We start from the raw sequence: 17,767 nt of genomic DNA, 5'->3' as shown, positions 1-17,767 counted from the left end.
TACCACTGTTGTTAACACCCTTCACCACAGCAATCCATATCTGTTTGTGTCCATTGATATACCTGGGGATTTCTGCAGTCACTGTAGGAGGGAAAAAGGGAAAGAACCAGCAGGAAGAAGGAGTGAAGAAATGGTATGAAGTCTTCTGTGGCCTCTAAACTGGGGTTGAGTCCCTTGAGTTAGAAGAGTAAGGGCCAAAACTGATGGGACTTCTTTCAGTAGAAGCTGTGCTTCTGGGTGAGAGTCAGGACCTGACCAAAATGTTTATGAGCAACTATGACACCCTAAAATACAAATAGAGTTGTATCTGTGACTGGCTGGAAAATGGTAACATTGGCTTGGAAAGGTAGTCCTTACCATTCTATCTCTGGAATCTAGCACAGTTCAGGCTCCTTGAGAACTGGTGGCTTTGGGAACTTTTTGGGAACATGCAGCACAACACAATGGCCCATCATGACATCTGTGTGGACAACAGGATCAATATCAGCTTCAGCAGGTGCAGGAATAGGAGAGGATTGTGTGTGTGAGGTAACTTTCTCATTGTGGCTGCAGCTAACATACTGGTTTGTGGGCACATACTGGTTTGTAAGATCTGCTTGAAAATTCCAAAAGTAACCAATTTATACTGGGCATAAATGGGATCCCATTTTGTGGTCACCGACTAGCGAGGTCAGCAGATATTTGTCTTTTAAATATAAAACATCACCTTATTGTAAAGAAGTTACAGCATCCTGCTCCCCTGGGAATGTTCCAGTCAAATCCAGTCAATCAGAGGTCATAATACCCTAATTATGTAGCATCCTGCACAAAGCATTTAGGCTAATGGTAATTGCTCTTGATGTAGCATTTTATGACTAAAATAAACTTATTGAAAAAGCAAATAGCCTTGTTTTCACAACAAATAAAATATAGGGTTATCTTGATCACAGGATTGTGTATGGGTGGGGAGAAGGAAAGGATATGCATAGAATAGAACATTGAAGGGGTTCCCTCTGCTCACCTAAGACTTTCATCTTGTGCCCTGTGGGCTCCAGCTGTGCCCATGGGCCCTTTATGTGAATAATCTGATTGTCCCAGCAAGCTTGGCAAAGCCAAGAGTTGAGTGCACTGACTCTAGTTCTCATGTTCTTTCCAATATACTGCTCTGCCTTGTCCTTGTGATAAGCCAGGGTGACCACTCATCTCTACAGGGAGAAATTTCTAGCAGCCACTTGGCCTCTAACCAGAGGCATCAGGGTGCCACTTGTCCACCTCTCTTTCTGAACCTTTCTGCCTCCTTTCCAGCCCTTTTCCTCATTGCTTTGCAAAGTACCCTTCCAGACATACCCTTTCTGATCCCCAAGCAACTTTTTTTCCTCTGTAGATCTCTGTAGTCTGAGCTATCTAAATAAGGCCTCTGATTATTTCTTCAACCTTTTTTTTTTTTTCTTTATGGAGTCTCACTCTGTCGCCAGGCTGGAGAGCAGTGGCACAATCTCGGAGCATTGCAACCTCTGCCTCCCAGGTTCAAGCGATTCTCCTGCCTCAGCCTCCCAAGTAGCTGGGACTACAGGTGTGTGCCACCACGCCCAGCTAATTTTTGTATTTTTAGTAGAGACAAGGTTTCACCATGTTGGCCAGGATGATCTTGATTTCTTGACCTCGTGATCCACTCACCTTGGCCTCCCAAAGTGCTGAGATTACAAGCTTGAGCCACCACGCCCAGCCTATTTCTTCAGCTTTTATATTGAACACCTACTAAATGCCTTGCATCATGTGAGGTCCAAGGTAAATAATAGTTCCAGCCTCAAGATGCTTAGAAGGAGCTAACAAACAGAAACCTACTTATGGGAAATTTTATTTTGGAAGAGGAAATTGTTAAACAAAGAGATCTCCCACTGGTAGACGAAACTCAAGGGAGTTAGATTGGAGGTGATCCCTTACAGCCCCCTTGTTCTTTTTTTTTTTTTTTTTTTTTTTTGTCACCGAGGTTGGAGTACAGTGGCACAATCTCTGCTCACTGCAACTTCCATCTCCTGGGTTCAAGCAATTCTCCTGCCTCAGTCTCCTGAGTAGCTGGGATTACAGGTGCGAGCCACCATGCCTAGCTAATTTTTTTTTTTTTTTTTTGAGACGGAGTTTCGCTCTTGTTGCCCAGGCTGGAGTGCAGTGCCACCATCTTGGCTCACTGCAGCCTTCACCTTCTGGGTTCAAGCAATTCTCCCATCTCAGCCTCCCGAGTAGCTGGGAATACAGGCGCCTGCCACCACGCCCAGCTAATTTTTTTCTATTTTTCGTAGAGACGGGGTTTCACCATGTTGGGCAGGCTAGTCTCAAACTCCTGACCTCGTGATACAACCACTTCGGCCTCCCAAAGTGCTGGCATTACAGGCATGAGCCACTGCGCCTGGCCCCCTGCCCGTTTTCCTTTCACAATGGCTACCTCCAGGCAGCTGGAGGTAGCTACTCTGCAGGAAGCTTCTGGGAGAAGAGGAACTTCCCACTGCCCTGTGTGCCCCCTACTCCCTCCTAACCTCTGTTTCTAGCCTTCCCTGGTAAGGTGTACTGCTAGTCTCCAGAATTGTGGCTCTCCTGCACTGAAAAAGAAAACCCAACAGTTGAAGTGTTTATAATGCTTTAGGAAATCATCCGTGCTTCAATACACTGGCATTTTCTCACTCACAGTAGCCACTGAGTGGCAGGGGCAGGTGAGGAAAGGACCCTTGTGGCTTAGCCAGTAGCCAGAATCCCCGTACCCACTGCAAATCCACTTTGTCCTGTAGACTTGGAAAAAGCATAGCTTTCTCCACAGGGAGTGGTAAAGGCTTCTAGAAACAAGTGCACCTTTTGGTTCTGTGTAGGATCAGCAGCATCATCATCACCACCATCGTCTCTCCTTTGTTTACAACTAAGTCCACAGCCTGAAAGTCCACATCTCAACGTGGTGTCTCTGATTCCCCCTCCACACAAAATGTCATCTGTCTTCCTCAAATGAACATCTGTTTTCACTAGGAAGTGAGCCTATATGCTCAGACAATTTAAAAAAATTCTTTATTTATTTTTCTGCCCGCGAAAGCAGAGAAGCCTTTATAAACACAGTGACGATGGTCTGGAAGTGGTATAGCAGAAAATATAAGCTCTAGAATTCAGATAAACCTGAATTTGAATCCTGGTTCTTCCACTTACTGATCATGTAGCCTTAAGAAACTTACTTTCCGTCCATGCCTCAGTTTTCTCATCTGTTAACTGGAGTAGTACCCATCTCGGGGATCAAATGCACCTACTACCCCTACAATAGTGTCTGGCAAGTATTTGATAAGTGCTGCTCTTGTTGTTACTAGCAAAGCCAGCTGGAGATGTTAGAGACCAACCACAGAGCAAACTCTCCATTTGATTTTATGGCTGGATGCAAGTCAAGGAAGCTGATTTCTCTAGCTGGAGCCTGGGTTGGGCTCAGGAAAGGGTTGCTACATTTCTGTGTATGACAGAAATGCATTGTTTATGCAGAGGAACTGAGAACTAGCCACACAAACTCTGTGACCACCTCAAAATCAACTATGCCCCCACCCTCAGCAACCCACGGTCATTTTCCCTTAAAGATACGTCTCTTTTGAGCTTGTTTTCATATCCTCTGGTCATGGCCTGAGAAATTGCTAGATATAGATTTAAATCCTATACATATATTGGATAAGCATATTGACTTTTAAAAGATATTGAAGTTAATAGCTAAATCAATCTGTTTCGGGTGATTGCTTTATAGACAGAGGGATACAACCCTATTAATAAAGAGCCACTTGAGCACATCAAGTTTCTTTTTATACCTGACTCTCCTTTCATCAAGATAAACATTCTAAACAGTTATCCAAGGATGCCATGAAAATGATCAGTCCTGGCCAGGCGCGGTGGCTCAAGCCTGTAATCCCAGCACTTTGGGAGGCCGAGAGGGGTGGATCACGAGGTCAGGAGATCGAGACCATCCTGGCTAACACGGTAAAACCTGTCTCTACTAAAAAAAAATACAAAAAACTAGCCGGGCGAGGTGGTGGGTGCCTGTAGTCCCAGCTACTCGGGAGGCTGAGGCAGGAGAATGGCATAAACCGGGGGCGGAGATTGCAGTGAGCTGAGATCCGGCCACTGCAACTACAGGGTGACAGGAGTGAGACTCCGTCTTCAAAAAAAAAAAAAAAAAAAAGAAAATGATCAGTCCTCCCTCTCTCCCTGCTCAGATACACACACTCTCTCTGTTTCATGTGCATACACACCCCTGTTTCTCCTCACAGGCAGTAGTTCTCTACCTAGAAGACTGAATTCCACCTGAGATCTCTAGATGGTTTTCTGTATATTCTTCATCTTGACCTGCCTTCTCACTTTTTCAATCTTCCCTTCTTTGCAGGTGGCCACGTCAATCCAGCTGTGTCTTTTGCAATGTGTCTCTTTGGACGGATGAAATGGTTCAAATTGCCATTTTATGTGGGAGCCCAGTTCTTGGGAGCCTTTGCGGGGGCCGCAACCCTCTTTGGCATTTACTATGGTGAGTAAAGTCCCTGAGTCTTAAGATTAGGAAGAGCTGGGCATAATTTGAAAGTCAGAATTACTTGGTAGGCACAGGTGAGAAAAAAGCAAGGACAGGAAGCGTTCTACAAGTGACAGGAAGTTCTAAATTTGAGAAAATGAGGCCACATTACCGTTCCAGCAAATTCATGAATCCTCTTGATGAAAATGGTCGTATCTTAAATGGGAAGCAGAACTTAAAGAAAGCCTATCTTTGTGCCAAGCCAGAACTACAACATGAACATCCATAACAACAAGCAATAGACCAGTGGCTTCCCCACTGCTGTCTCTGATTTGGCTGGGAAAGGAGGTGTTTTCTGGTGGCAAAGGTGTGACCAGTAAGTATTGAGAGAAGGACTCTGGGGTGATATCTTTGAAGGAAGAGACACAGCAGAGATGTGGGTGGGTGGGAGCCTCATTGTCCTTCTATCAAACAGCCAGGGCTTCCACTCTGCAACAGTCCTTGGGAAAAACACAGTACTGGTGATAGAAGACCAGACTTTAGTTCTAGCTGTTCAGTAAATACCTGTGCGACTTAAATATCTGATCTGACTAGCCTCAGTTTCCTCCTCTGGAAAATGAGAAAATTGAATTACATGACTCTCGAGGCCTTTCAAACTAAAACACCTTGGTGTTTCCATGAAATCAACTGTTAAAGCAGCTCCTTCCTTCTAACCCAAGGTAAGACTTAATACATTATGACTCCCAAACTGAAGGCCTTAGGAAGTCGTGGAGGACTAGGTGTGTGGTGGCTCACGCCTGTAATCCCAAAACTTTGGGAGGCAGAAGCGGGAGGATCGTTTGAGCCCAGGAGTTCAAGACCAGCCTGGGCAACATAGGGATAGCTTGTCTCTTCAAAAAAAAAAAAAAATTTAAAAATAAGCCAGGTGTGGTAACTCACATCTGTAGTCCCAGGTACTCAGAAGGCTGAGGTGAGAAGGTTGCTTGAGCCCAGATCAAGGCTGCAGTGAGCCCGGATCACGCCATTGTACTCCAGCCTGGGCAGCAGAGAGAAACCCTGTCTCCAAAAAAAATAAAAAAGAAAAAAAAAAAAAGAAAAAGAGAAATAGATTATGGAAAGGGACTTTTCCCCCAAAGAGTGTCTCTCTGAGAATTAGAGTCTAAAAGGGCTAAAAGGGAATTCAAGGCCACACAGGAAATTCAGAGCCCACTGCTATGGCAAGAATGGCCTGGGGTCAGTGCTGGCTGTGGCAGTGGCTGCCATACCCCTAGCTCTAAGGGCGTCTTCAGTATACTGCAACACCCTTAAATTCTGGAGTGGTATTAGGGGTTACTGAGAGCCCTCTGGGAAGTACAAATTCTTCCTAGAGCAAGACCAAGCCCCGCTTTGGCTTTCAGTTGACCTTGAAAAGTCCAAGAATTACCACAAAAGAGAATTCATCGCCAGGACCCTATTGAAGAAGAATTTGTCCAAGTTTAGAGTGGGCCATTCAGAGAGGCCAAGGGCCTTCTTCCTTTGACCCTCCATCCTGGGATTCACATGGGCATTCCTAAAACTATCATTCCTCGGAAGTAGAGAGAGACAAATGACACGGCTATGCCAAGCTCAACCTCAGTGACTGGTTGTTTAGTAGAAGGCCTGGCATAGGCCTCCTTCAACTCTTCCCAGAGAACACTAATGTGCTGGAGTTTTGTCTTTCATAGATGGACTTATGTCCTTTGCTGGTGGAAAACTGCTGATCATGGGAGAAAATGCAACAGCACACATTTTTGCAACATATCCAGCTCCGTATCTATCTTTGGCGAATGCATTTGCAGATCAAGTAAGTGTAAATTCAACAAAGACTTAACTTTGGTGAAAAGATATGCTCTTATAAGGGAAATGCATTGGAGAATTAGAGTCCAATCAGAAAGGAGAGATTGTATTTCCAACGGCAAAGGTTGCTGGGCATAACCCAAGCTTTCTTGATCATCGTTTTACCTTTGCAGGAAGCTGATACCACCAGAAAAGTTTTCTTCTTCTTCTTTAATACATACACTTGTTCCCATTAGTTGAGATCCAGAAAAGAATGAATGACTAAACGTTTCAACCCCTGTAGACACAAATGGAGTTCACTTCACTGTTGTCTCTTTTAACATGTGGTCTAAGTGTGGAGGCCACAAGAGAAGACATTTCTATTTCAAATCAAAGGGACTGTGAAGGGTGGTAGCTGAGCCTAGGGTATCATCAGTCCTCTCCGTCTCATGTACATAGGTTTATTTATTTAAACTGTCAGGTGGCTAGAAGTATCTCTGCCTTATTGACATTTAAACAAGCTTCTGGCACCCAAGCATACTGTGGTGTAACCAATAGCACACCTATTTGGTCAGCTTGTGGCAGGACTAACATTGTCAACTCAAAAGACTCTTCTTCCCTTACGGTGTCCCAAGAAGGCTGCTGGTCATCTTGGTTAGTGCAGTGGAAGGAAGGCTATGTTTTTCAGTATCTCTAAGTTCTGCTTCTATGATCAGGTTTATACAGTGGAGCAGATCAGAATGGGCATGTGTATAAAATGGACGTTCCAATTCATCAGCTCTGCCCATCTCCATTCAATGTATGGATGAAAAACTATGCCCTCATGTCCTTAGCTTTTTTACTTTCCACTTTCATCAATAAATCAAACAGGCAACAAGCGTTTATTAAAAACTCACCATGTGCTTGACCCTGTGTCTGGAGCTTGAAAGACTGACAAGCAAATATGAGTTGTAAAGATCCAAGGTGCAGAGTCTAAATGCTTGAATTAAAATAGCTGTTCTGCCTCCAACTTCCTGCATGGTTTCAGAAAAGTACTGAACTTTTGGGTCACAAGTTTTCACTTGTAAAATGGGGTAACATGAGCCTTCATGAAGTTACTTATGAGGATAAAAGAAAATATGAGAAAAATGCATTATAAACAGTATCTGCCCAGAAATTTAGAATCTAGTTGAAGAGCATTGAACAAGGGAACAATGCAAAATAAGATATAATTAGATAGAGCTGGCCATGGTGGCCCACATCTTAATCCCTGCATTTTGGGAGGCTAAGGTGGACAAGTCAACTTGAGCCCAGGAGTTCACTACCAGCCTGAGCAACATGGCAAAACCCTGTCTCTACCAAAAATACAAAAATTAGCCAGGTGTGGTGGTGCTCAGCTGTAGTCCCAGCTACTTGGGAGGCTGAGGTGGGAGGACAGTTTGCACCCAGGAGCTGGAGGCTGCAGTGAGCTATGATCGCACCACTACACTTCAGCCTGGGCAAAAAAAAGAAGAAAATAAAAGAAAAAATATATAATTAGATAAGAAACTGGAGTATAGGGGCCATATTATAATAGAAATTTGAAGCAGAGAGCATAGTAGAGCTACGACAATTTTGTTTTTTTTTGGGTTTTTCTCTAAGTTTTTTTTTTTTTTTTTTTTTTGAGACTGAGCCTGTGGCCCAGGCTGGAGTGCAATGGCATGATCTCAGCTCACTGCAACCCCTGCCTCTCAGGTTCAAGCAATTCTCCTGCCTCAGCCTTCTAAGTAGCTGGGATTACCAGCATGAGCCACTACTCTTGGCTAATTTTTGTATTTTTAGTAGAGACAGGGTTTCACCATGTTGGCCAGACTGGTCTCGAACTCCTGACCTCATAATCTGCCTGCCTCAGTCTCTCAAAGCTGTATCTTGATCAATGCTGACCTGCATACCATATCCTAAGCTTTCTTCATTGTGTCCTTATCTCAGAGTGAGTTTGCAATTTCTCTAAGGTCTGTGATTTCTAAGTCCATTATTGTGTACATAGTCAAGTAGAAAAAGTAAATATTAGAAAACCCTGATGCTGTAACCATCAGCAAACTCTGAAGGCTCTCTGTATTCCTTAGGCTTTGGAGAGAGTTCCAAAAATTACCAGTTATCAGTCAGTCAACACCCAACAGAGTTCTTGGTCATCATGACCATATTTTGGGGTCACTTTATCTCAAGATTACTAAATTGCTTAGCTCTAAATATTGTCCAAACATATTCCTTGGTTTAGTTAATAATCAATCACTTATTCACCCAATAACTATTTACTGGGCACCTACTTAGCCACGTACAGCTCTATGCTCTTCCTTCTTCAATGAGTTCAGAGCCTGAGGCTCAATCTAACAAGTAAACAGATATTCTTTTGCAGAGTGACAAGGACAGTGATAGAAGTAAAGTCAGAATGTCATGGAAGCCCAGAGGCGGGAGGTTTTACTCTGCAAGAGAGAGTCGGAGAAGGCTTTCCACAGAAGAGTGCTCTTGGGGGAACCTGTGTCTTTTAATATTAAAAATTATTTTAACATTATTATTTTGGAAAGCAGATGAAATGATAATGAACTTAAACTTTAAAATCAGTTGCCTGGTTCCCATCCTGATTCTTCCTCTTACAAGTTTGACATTGGACAAGTGTCTTAACCTTGTTCTACTGAACTTTTCTTATCTATAAACTGAGAATAATAACAGGATTTACCTCACAGCATTACTATGAAGTTTTTATTTTATTTTATTTTAATTAATTAATTAATTTATTTATTTGAGATGGAATCTCGCTCTGTTGCCCAGGCTGGAGTGCAGTGGCGTGATCTCGGCTCACTGCAAGCTCTGCCTCCCAGGTTCACGCCATTCTCCTGCCTCAGCCTCCCCATTAGCTGGGACTACAGGCATCTGTCACCACGCCTGGCTAATTTTTTGTATTTTTAGTAGAGACGGGATTTCACCATGTTAGCCAGGATGGTCTCGATCTCTTGACCTCGTCATCCGCCCGCCTCGACCTCCCAAAATGCTGGGATTACAGGTGTGAGCCACCGTACCCGGCCCCTACTGTGAAGTTTTAATGAGATAAAGCATATAAAGTACCTGGCATATAATAAATATTCAATAAATAATGGTTATCATTTAACTGTTAAACAGTAGTTTGGGAAATAAATAACATAGAAACCAGCTATAATCGGCCAATTTAGAATACCTATTATCATTTTTGTTTATTGTCTTAAAAGTTTTCTTTTATGTGTATTTTTAAGTAGAGTCAACCCTACATATCTGTGTATTCTGCAACCATGGATTCAACCAACCATGGATCACAAATATTTTTTAAATTGCATTTGTATTGGACATGTACAGACTTTTTTCTTGTCATTATTCCCTAAACAATACCATATTTACATTATATTAGTTATTATAATAATCTAGAGATGATTTAAAATATACAGCAGGATGTGCATAGGTTATATACAAATAATACACAATTTTATATTGGAGACTTGAACACCCATGGATTTTTGGTATTTGCAGGAAGTCCTGGAAGCAATCCCTCACAGATACTGAGGGACAGCTGTGGAAAACACAAAGCATATACAAATTTTTTTTCACTTAATGTCATAAGCATTTTTAAATATTACTACATAGCTTTTGTGTTTATAGTTTTTAATGGCTATATGGTAGACTAAAAAAAGAGTAAAAGCTTCCAGTTTTCAGTACTATAAATTTTGCTAAAGTGGACATTTTAAAATGATTTTTCCACGTTTTAGATTATTTCCACGGGGTAATTCTCAAATATCCAGCAGCATCAAATTGTATACATAAATTTATGTTTTTGAATGTATATTGCTAAATTATTGCTCAATTTCCTTTTGAAAGCATAGTACTTGTTTAGCTCTATTAGAAAAGCCTGAAATAACGATATCCTTTTCCTAACATTTGATATTGTTTGGAAAGAAACGATATCTTGGAAACAGTGTTGTGGAAAGAAGACAGACTGGCACAATTACTCACCCAGTACATGCCAGTTATTAGTAGTCATATTGTAATATAAGTAAAGTAATATTGTAATATTGTAGAATAGTAAGAAAGGATGGTTTTGAGGCATGCAGGTGAGCAGAACGCAGGCTAAAGCCCTGGCTCAACTTCTCCCTCTCCAGGTGGTGGCTACCACAATACTCCTCATGATCGTCTTTGCCATTTTTGACTCCAGAAACTTGGGAGCCCCCAGAGGCCTAGAGCCCATTGTCATTGGCCTCCTGATCACTGTCATTTCTTCCTCCTTGGGACTGAACAGTGGCTGTGCCATGAACCCAGCTAGAGACCTGAGTCCCAGACTTTTCACTGCCTTGGCAGGCTGGGGGTTTGAAGTCTTCAGGTAAGTAACAGTGGTGGGGAGGAGACAGAGTTATGCTGCGCCTTACCAGCAGGGCGGGGCTTTGGCATGGAGATCCAGGGGAGTTCAGAGGACAGCGCCAAGGTTAACTGCACACTCTGGTCATAAGCATGGGACACTGCACTGGTATTTTGTGGCATGATTGTGTGTGTGTGTGTGTGTGTGTGTGTGTGTGTGTGTGTGTGTGTGTGTGTACATGCGCGCGCTCGAGAGAGAGAGAGCTAGAGAGAGAAAGAGAGGCGGCTCTAGGTAAATTCAATAGAGATAAACCTGTCCCACATAATAATCCCTCAATTGCTATATGATTTTATGTGAACATTTTAGCTGTATAACTTGTCTGCAGATTCACTTTGTGACAAAGTTGGACTAGAATTTGCATCCTCTGATGCCACTACGGGGCTCTTCCTCGTGAACCACGCAACCTATGCTGCATTTATTCCACAGATATTTCTTGGGCATTATCTATGCTTTAGTCACTGCGCTAAGCAAGGAAATTTCAAATCAGCAAAAGCACTCGCCTTGAGCAATATAATAAGTGCTCTGGCAGCCCCTAAAAGTGCTGCGGGAACACAGATAACGAGTTAGTAACTGCCAGGGAAGCTGGGAAAGACATGACTACAAATGTGAGAGCTGACTTTGTTCTGGAGATATGAGTAAGAACTTCCTGACAGGACAGACGTAAGATCGAGCCTCTGCCCCAGAAATGGCAAGACTCCACGCTTTCTACTTCAGAATGTGATGAGGAAATATGCCAACTGTTGGTACCTACCTTCTAGGACAAACTTTGCCCCTTCACTCCTTCCTGCTTTCTCTGCATGCAGTCACAGAGGCGCATCCTCATCCACCCATGGCAACTCCCTGCAGGGAAGGAGCTCACTTTGGTTCATCAGGAAACAGGGCTCTACCATGGAGAAAAGTAGGAAAAGCATGTGTGAGCAAATTCTAGGTTAATGTTTCCTGTGAGAACAAAGGACATGAGTGTTCCCAAATGATGACCTAGACATAGAGTCATTGGAGTTTGGCCTGCCTTTCACCAGGGTGAAAAAGAAGTTAAAATAACTGGTACCATTGAGATTGCCACCACAGATAGCACTCAGAGCGTCTAGAGTGTAAGTGCCACGAGTACCTTGACAGCCTTTCTCCTGGTATATCCCCAGTACCTAGAACAGGGTGTAGCTCATAGAAAGGCTGAGTAACAAGGTATTGAATAAAAGAATGAATAACTTCTATGTGTCGACACTTCCTAGGAGTAGAAGGATGCAAAGCAACTCAGTCGACATTCCCTGTCCTCAAGAAATTGACAATGCAATAAATTTCCTAGAACAGCAGTTCTCAACCAGAGGTGGGCAACTGTTCCCCCGGGCATTTTTGGTTGTCACAGCTGGAGCTGGGGGAAGCAGATGCTATGGGCATCTAATGGGTAGAGGCCAGGAATGCTGCTAAGCATCCTGCAATGCACAGAGCACACCTCCCACAACAAAGAATTATTCAGTCCAAAATGTTAATAGGGCTGTGGTTGAGAAATTCTGTCCTAGAATGATCACAACTAGAACATGAAAATGTCCCCAACGAGGGTGGATCTCTTGTATCCTTCCAATGGAGCATCAAAAACATACGTCCTAAGGATCTCCTTATTCCCAGAGCCCAGAATTAGCCCATGAGTTTCCCTTAATTCCACCTTCCAGAGTCTCAGTCTTGGAGACCATGCTCTTCTCCCACCCTCTTTGAGTCCTCCTTGGTGATTCATTCTAAAGTTCAAGAGACGTGGTTGTTCCGAAACAGATGGAGATCTTGCCCAATGTCTCTTTGCTGTGTTAGGTATATGTTAGGAGAACCCATGTGGAGGAAAATGCTGGAATCACCTAATGTCCCATGTCCCTAGCTAGCATCAGGATCTTTTCCCTTCTATGCACTCGTTTATTCATTCACGCAGCTGCTTGATCTCTTACTCAAGGCTCTCTACTAAAGATGATAAGACCTAGTTTCTGTCCTTCACGGTTTTATTTATACTCTATTTAAGAAGTTATTGCAGAAGCTCTTACACAAGGTTAAAGTGGTCAAGTGCCATTAAAGAGATTTGACTAATTAACTCCAGGAGTTTAGAGGTCTACAGCTCCAAATTTAAGAATTATGGGAGTGGAAGTGGGAGCATTTATAGTATTTGGATATGTTTAAACAGGCAACAGAGGGGATATCTCAGGCAGAGAGAACCCTTATTTAAAGACACAATGTTAAAATCACAAGTGATCTAGTTTAACTGGAAGGGTGCAGAAAGAAAGTTGGAAAGGGCAGTTGTCAGATCATAGAGGACCTGGACTCCCGGAATGAGAATTTTGTTTTTTTTTTTTTCTGCTCCCTATTCTGTAGGTTATAGGGAGTATCAAAGTATTTGGGGTACAAGTTTGGCAGGTTTAGAATGTCAATTTAGCAAAATTAATCTGACATCATCCTATAGGACTGACTGAAAAAGGAGAGAGTGAGGAAGCAGAAACTCATTAGGAAAGAGCAGGGTTGGCTGGTACTCCTCAACCAAAAAGTTATCCTCAAAACCTTTGAGGGACAACAGGCTTCCAAAGTGTTCTTAGAGTGTCTCATTTCCTCAGAGTTATATATCCAAGGGAAATCCCTCAGTAGATACCCTAGCTTGGATCCACACCTAAGGTCTTAGAGAAAAAACAAGGCTACCTTGTTCCCAGGACCCCATGTACCCCTGAATGGCAAGCAGTGGAATGATGGCAGGGACAGTGAGGTGCCAGAGGGTCTGATGAGGGCAAGAGTCAAAAGACCCTGGCCAACTCTTGGTTTTTCCCTTAAATGTTAAGATGTTTCCCATCAAAGTTCTCTCCACTTATTCACATTAAGATGTTAATGACTTAATCAGGGAAAGCTCTCAGGAGTATTATTAAATTTTTCAAATAGTTGACCCAAAGTAATGAATCTCTAAAGATGATCCTTTAGACAGTTAACATAGACATGTTCTTAGCATCCCCCGAATCATAGTGTGCAAATGATCACTATTTGTGTGCATATGGGACTAGGCTAGGCAGGTAACCACATCTGAGCACCTCCATTTGTGACTTGTGAACCTCACACAACATGTCCAGTCTGATAAAAGAAAAAGTCTCCAGCCAGTGAAAGGAGGACATGTACCCTGGCTGATATCTTGGACCTTCATCTGCTGAATGACAGGAAGAGATTTGCCACAAAAGGAAATGATGGACCCAACAGGTAGCTTATACTCCATGTTTTGAGCTCTAAAGAAGACTTCAAGTCTTTACAGCCAAATGGGAGAAGCAGCCACCCTCCATGTGCCTCCTCTAGAAAAATCCATCTGGATTTGGGGCCTGGGGAAGGGCACTGTGAGAGCGGCAGTGCAGCATCCTCACTGGCGTGTTGTAAGAGTGACATCTGGTGGCTGCCGTGCTCAGGCTCAGTGCTCTTCCATCAACTCTGCATGGGCGATGGAGGACTTCAGAGACAACTTAGGTGCTCCAGGTGGAAAGGACCATGCAGATGGAGGAAGTGGAGCTCACGGTGGAGAACAGGAGTTTGATTTGCTCAAAGACCTTCTAGATAATCTTGAGATTAGACCTAGTCTCCTGGATTCTAGGACAGGGTTCTTGTTTCCTGCTTATTTCCTTTATCGTTCTTTCTAATCAAAGTTTGAGATACACAAAAGGCCACATGGAACGTATGTGTGGTTATTAAGCATAATGATGAAAAGAACAGCTCTGGGTCCTTCTAGAATCCAACTAGAACACTGAAATTCTCTCATGCCTCTGGGGACTCCTCTTGTCTTCCACCCCCTCTGCATTTATCCTGAACTTTTGTGTTTGCCATTCTCCCGCTTTTTAAAAATACTTTTATCTTAAATGTACATATCCTTAAACAATATACTGTATACTTTTGTTTGCTTTCCTGATCCTTTCTAAGAAATTATTTACATGAATTTTCTCTCTCCAAAGAAGATGGTGACAACTCACAAAGATACCTGCTTTTCCCCAGAACCACAGCTTTGCTGTAATGTACTGACATTGAGGATTTCTGGAAGAAAGAGCGTCATGGCATGACAACCTTATCAAAGGGTAGCTTCAAGCTATGACCTTAAAAAATAAGTATGGATTTAAATTCTATTTAGTAGGCAATTCACACGTCCACCTTAGATTTTTTAAAATTCATTCATTAATTGAAAACATTTCCTGATTGATTAGTTTGATTGTCCTCATACACGAGTGATGCCCAGGAATCTCTCCACATTCTACTCGTAATCCACAGGCGTCATTATTTCAGGATGAGGGAAAGGCACTTCCTGAGTAATTGACCTGAACTTTCTTAGGGGCCCTCAATCCTAACCATGGGCTCAGGCACTATATTTTCTAAAAGGAAAATAAGTAAGACGTAATATCTCACAAATATTAGTAGGACAAGGAAATAGATCATCTGAAATCAGGTGTAGTGGAAAATCAAGGATGACAGTTGCCATGCTGCAGTGACCCCTCCTTATACTTAGATCTTGCTGAGTTAAGAGGGAACCATGAGCATGAGAAAGACTAACAAGTGAGTGAAAAACTAGACAGTAATACCAGGAGGAAGGCCAAGAAATGTATCACTAATTTCTTGTTTGATTTCAGAGCTGGAAACAACTTCTGGTGGATTCCTGTAGTGGGCCCTTTGGTTGGTGCTGTCATTGGAGGCCTCATCTATGTTCTTGTCATTGAAATCCACCATCCAGAGCCTGACTCAGTCTTTAAGGCTGAACAATCTGAGGACAAACCAGAGAAATATGAACTCAGTGTCATCATGTAGTGGCATACTCAGTTCTGGATTTGCAATCAGTTTGGGATTCTCTTCAGAAAGATGGCATCTAAGTGTCTGTGTTTTTGTAAGCCTGAAGTGGAATCCACCCAGTTTTGTCTGCTAGCCATATGGGACACCTAATTGGAAAAACATCTGAGTAAAAGTTTGGAAACACTGACCACTTCTCTACCAGTGTCCCCACCCCCACCCCCCCAGGATAACACTGACCGTCCCCTGAAACAGCCTTCTCTCCTGCCCTGTTTATTTCATCGTTGTTGGGAATTCTTCCTAGGTAAGCACTAATAACTTCACATCTTGATGATAGTCTCATTTGAGTGTTTTCAGCTGCACTATCTGTATGAAATGCTATCACCAAAACCCTTTTCTTCAATATCGACAAAGATTACATTCTGAGTATCAACCAAACCCTAAATTGAAAGACAAAACCATGGTTTCAGTCAACATATTCATGAATTAGGGAGCTAATGGGTTAAGCTTCTAGTTACGCTGTGCTACTGGATTTATATAAAAACTCATATTCTCCAAACCCAGTGATGTAGGGAGCAAGAGAATGCAGCTGGAAGGCACAAGGGGAGGACGTTGTGGCATTCAGAAACTGCAGGAGACAAGATGAATTTGAGAAGCCAAATGGAATTTTTAATGGAAACCATTTATCAGATTAATCTGTTGCTCTCCTGCATTTTAGAGGACACCAATTAATTTCCTGGTCTTTAGTATATAATAACCTAAAATACAATTGTAACCTCAGTCATGAAAAATACATCACTCTGTCTTTTTAGCTCAAATGTATTTTCCTAATTGCCCACTTGAGAACAGACATTTGACAAGTTATATCAACAACTGTGCTTGTCCATTATTTTACACATGCCCTAGAAGCCAAAACTGAAAGCCACTGGATCCTGGTCTAGCTGAACCTTCAGAGTGGGAGGTCTCCAAAAAGATAATATTGCCTTATTGGGCTTAACAATTCACAAGGCACTTTCACACACATTTTCTAATTTAATCCTCATAATGACTATCTGAGGCAAATGCCACATTGCCCATTTTTCAGATAAAGAAACAAAATCTTAGGGAAGATAAGCTGAGTTGTCCAAGAGCACATGGAAGGTTGAACATTATCTAATGCATTCCTCTACCTTTCAGAAGATCAGGAGCTGGCTGAAAATCTTTGTCAAATCTTCCTGGCTGGCCAAAGTGGAATTGGCAGCTTCTAGAATATATACACCTCTAGATATAATGTTCCTCAATCTTAAGATACAAAGACCCTCATTGTCTGGGTCTATTCCCACACTTACTGAGTACAGATGAAGGAAAGTGGTAGCAATGTAATCATAACTTTCATTTGCTTGAAAAACATTATCAGAAGTCCTCCCTTCCCAAGCCACCTCTGGTCTTGCTAAGTCTTGATCTTCCTTCCTGCCAGCACCAAACATTACATTCAAGGGATTTCCTCTGGCTCAGTCTTTTCCCCTTGAAGTTCTCTAATAGATGTTACTTTTGACAAAAGACTGTCTATGAGTTACAAGCACCAGGGGATGCTCTATATCAAGGGATGCCCCTTCATTCAAACTGTCGAAAAGCCCAGTATTCCCAAGGGCATTCGGTTTCCCAACTGCTTTGTGCTGATAAGAGAACAACAGAAAGCAAATGTGAAATGTTTCTGATGACTTATGTTCTACAGTCTATGGACATATGGGATTTTTTTCCTGCTTTGAAGCTACCTGGATATTTCCTATATGAAATAAAATTGTTGGGTCATTGTTGGTTGGTTAGTTGGTTGGTTTTTGTAAGTATTAAGATTATTAAGTACGTTTAGTTCAGAGATTGTCTATTGTGTCTACAAATTTGAATTTCCTGGGGGAACTTTTGAAAAAATACTAGTGCCCAGTTGGTCTTTTGTAAACATCTCAGGTGATTCTAAAATGCAGCAAGGGTTGAGAACATTGACTTGGGTAAATCACACAGGTCTAAAGTTTCTTTGACCATGTCCAATAGTGGGAAGGTAATTCCTGGCAGGATTCCAGTCTTGGGATCCTCATGGATTACAGCAATGGTTTTCCTCCCTCCCTACTTCTAAAGGGAAATGTGGCATTATTTGGAGAAGTTTTGGTTATCACAACTGGGAAGGGGATGCTAATGGCCTCTAACGGCTAGAGGCCAGGGATGCTGCCAAACATCCTACAATGCAAAGGCAACCCTCAGAACAAATAATTATTTGGCCCAAAATGTCAATAACGCTGAGGTTGGGAGACCTTGAAGTCGAGGAAAGGTGAAGAGGAGAATAA

General features: G+C 42.4%; 1 protein-coding gene across 2 annotated transcripts in view; it reads left to right on the top strand.

Annotated features, from left to right (window-relative positions):
* Positions 1 to 17,246, top strand: part of AQP9 (aquaporin 9) — a 53,594-nt gene extending 36,348 nt beyond the window's left edge. The window contains exons 3-6 of one of the 2 annotated variants that reach the window (XM_017896417.1): positions 4,373 to 4,510; positions 6,196 to 6,314; positions 10,429 to 10,646; positions 15,296 to 17,246. In XM_017896417.1, coding sequence (XP_017751906.1) covers positions 4,373 to 4,510; positions 6,196 to 6,314; positions 10,429 to 10,646; positions 15,296 to 15,470 — 650 coding nt within the window. In that variant the 3' untranslated portion in view covers positions 15,471 to 17,246. The remainder of the gene's footprint in view (positions 1 to 4,372; positions 4,511 to 6,195; positions 6,315 to 10,428; positions 10,647 to 15,295) is intronic. The other variant, XM_017896424.1, reaches the window with a different exon arrangement.
* Positions 17,247 to 17,767: the final 521 nt, after the last annotated feature.

The sequence above is a fragment of the Rhinopithecus bieti genome, unplaced genomic scaffold (genome assembly GCF_001698545.2).
Source record: "Rhinopithecus bieti isolate Rb0 unplaced genomic scaffold, ASM169854v2 scaffold_947, whole genome shotgun sequence".
Classification (NCBI taxonomy): Eukaryota; Metazoa; Chordata; class Mammalia; order Primates; family Cercopithecidae; genus Rhinopithecus; species Rhinopithecus bieti.
The sequence above is the reverse complement of the archived record's forward strand: the minus strand, read 5'-3'. Positions and strand labels throughout refer to the sequence as shown.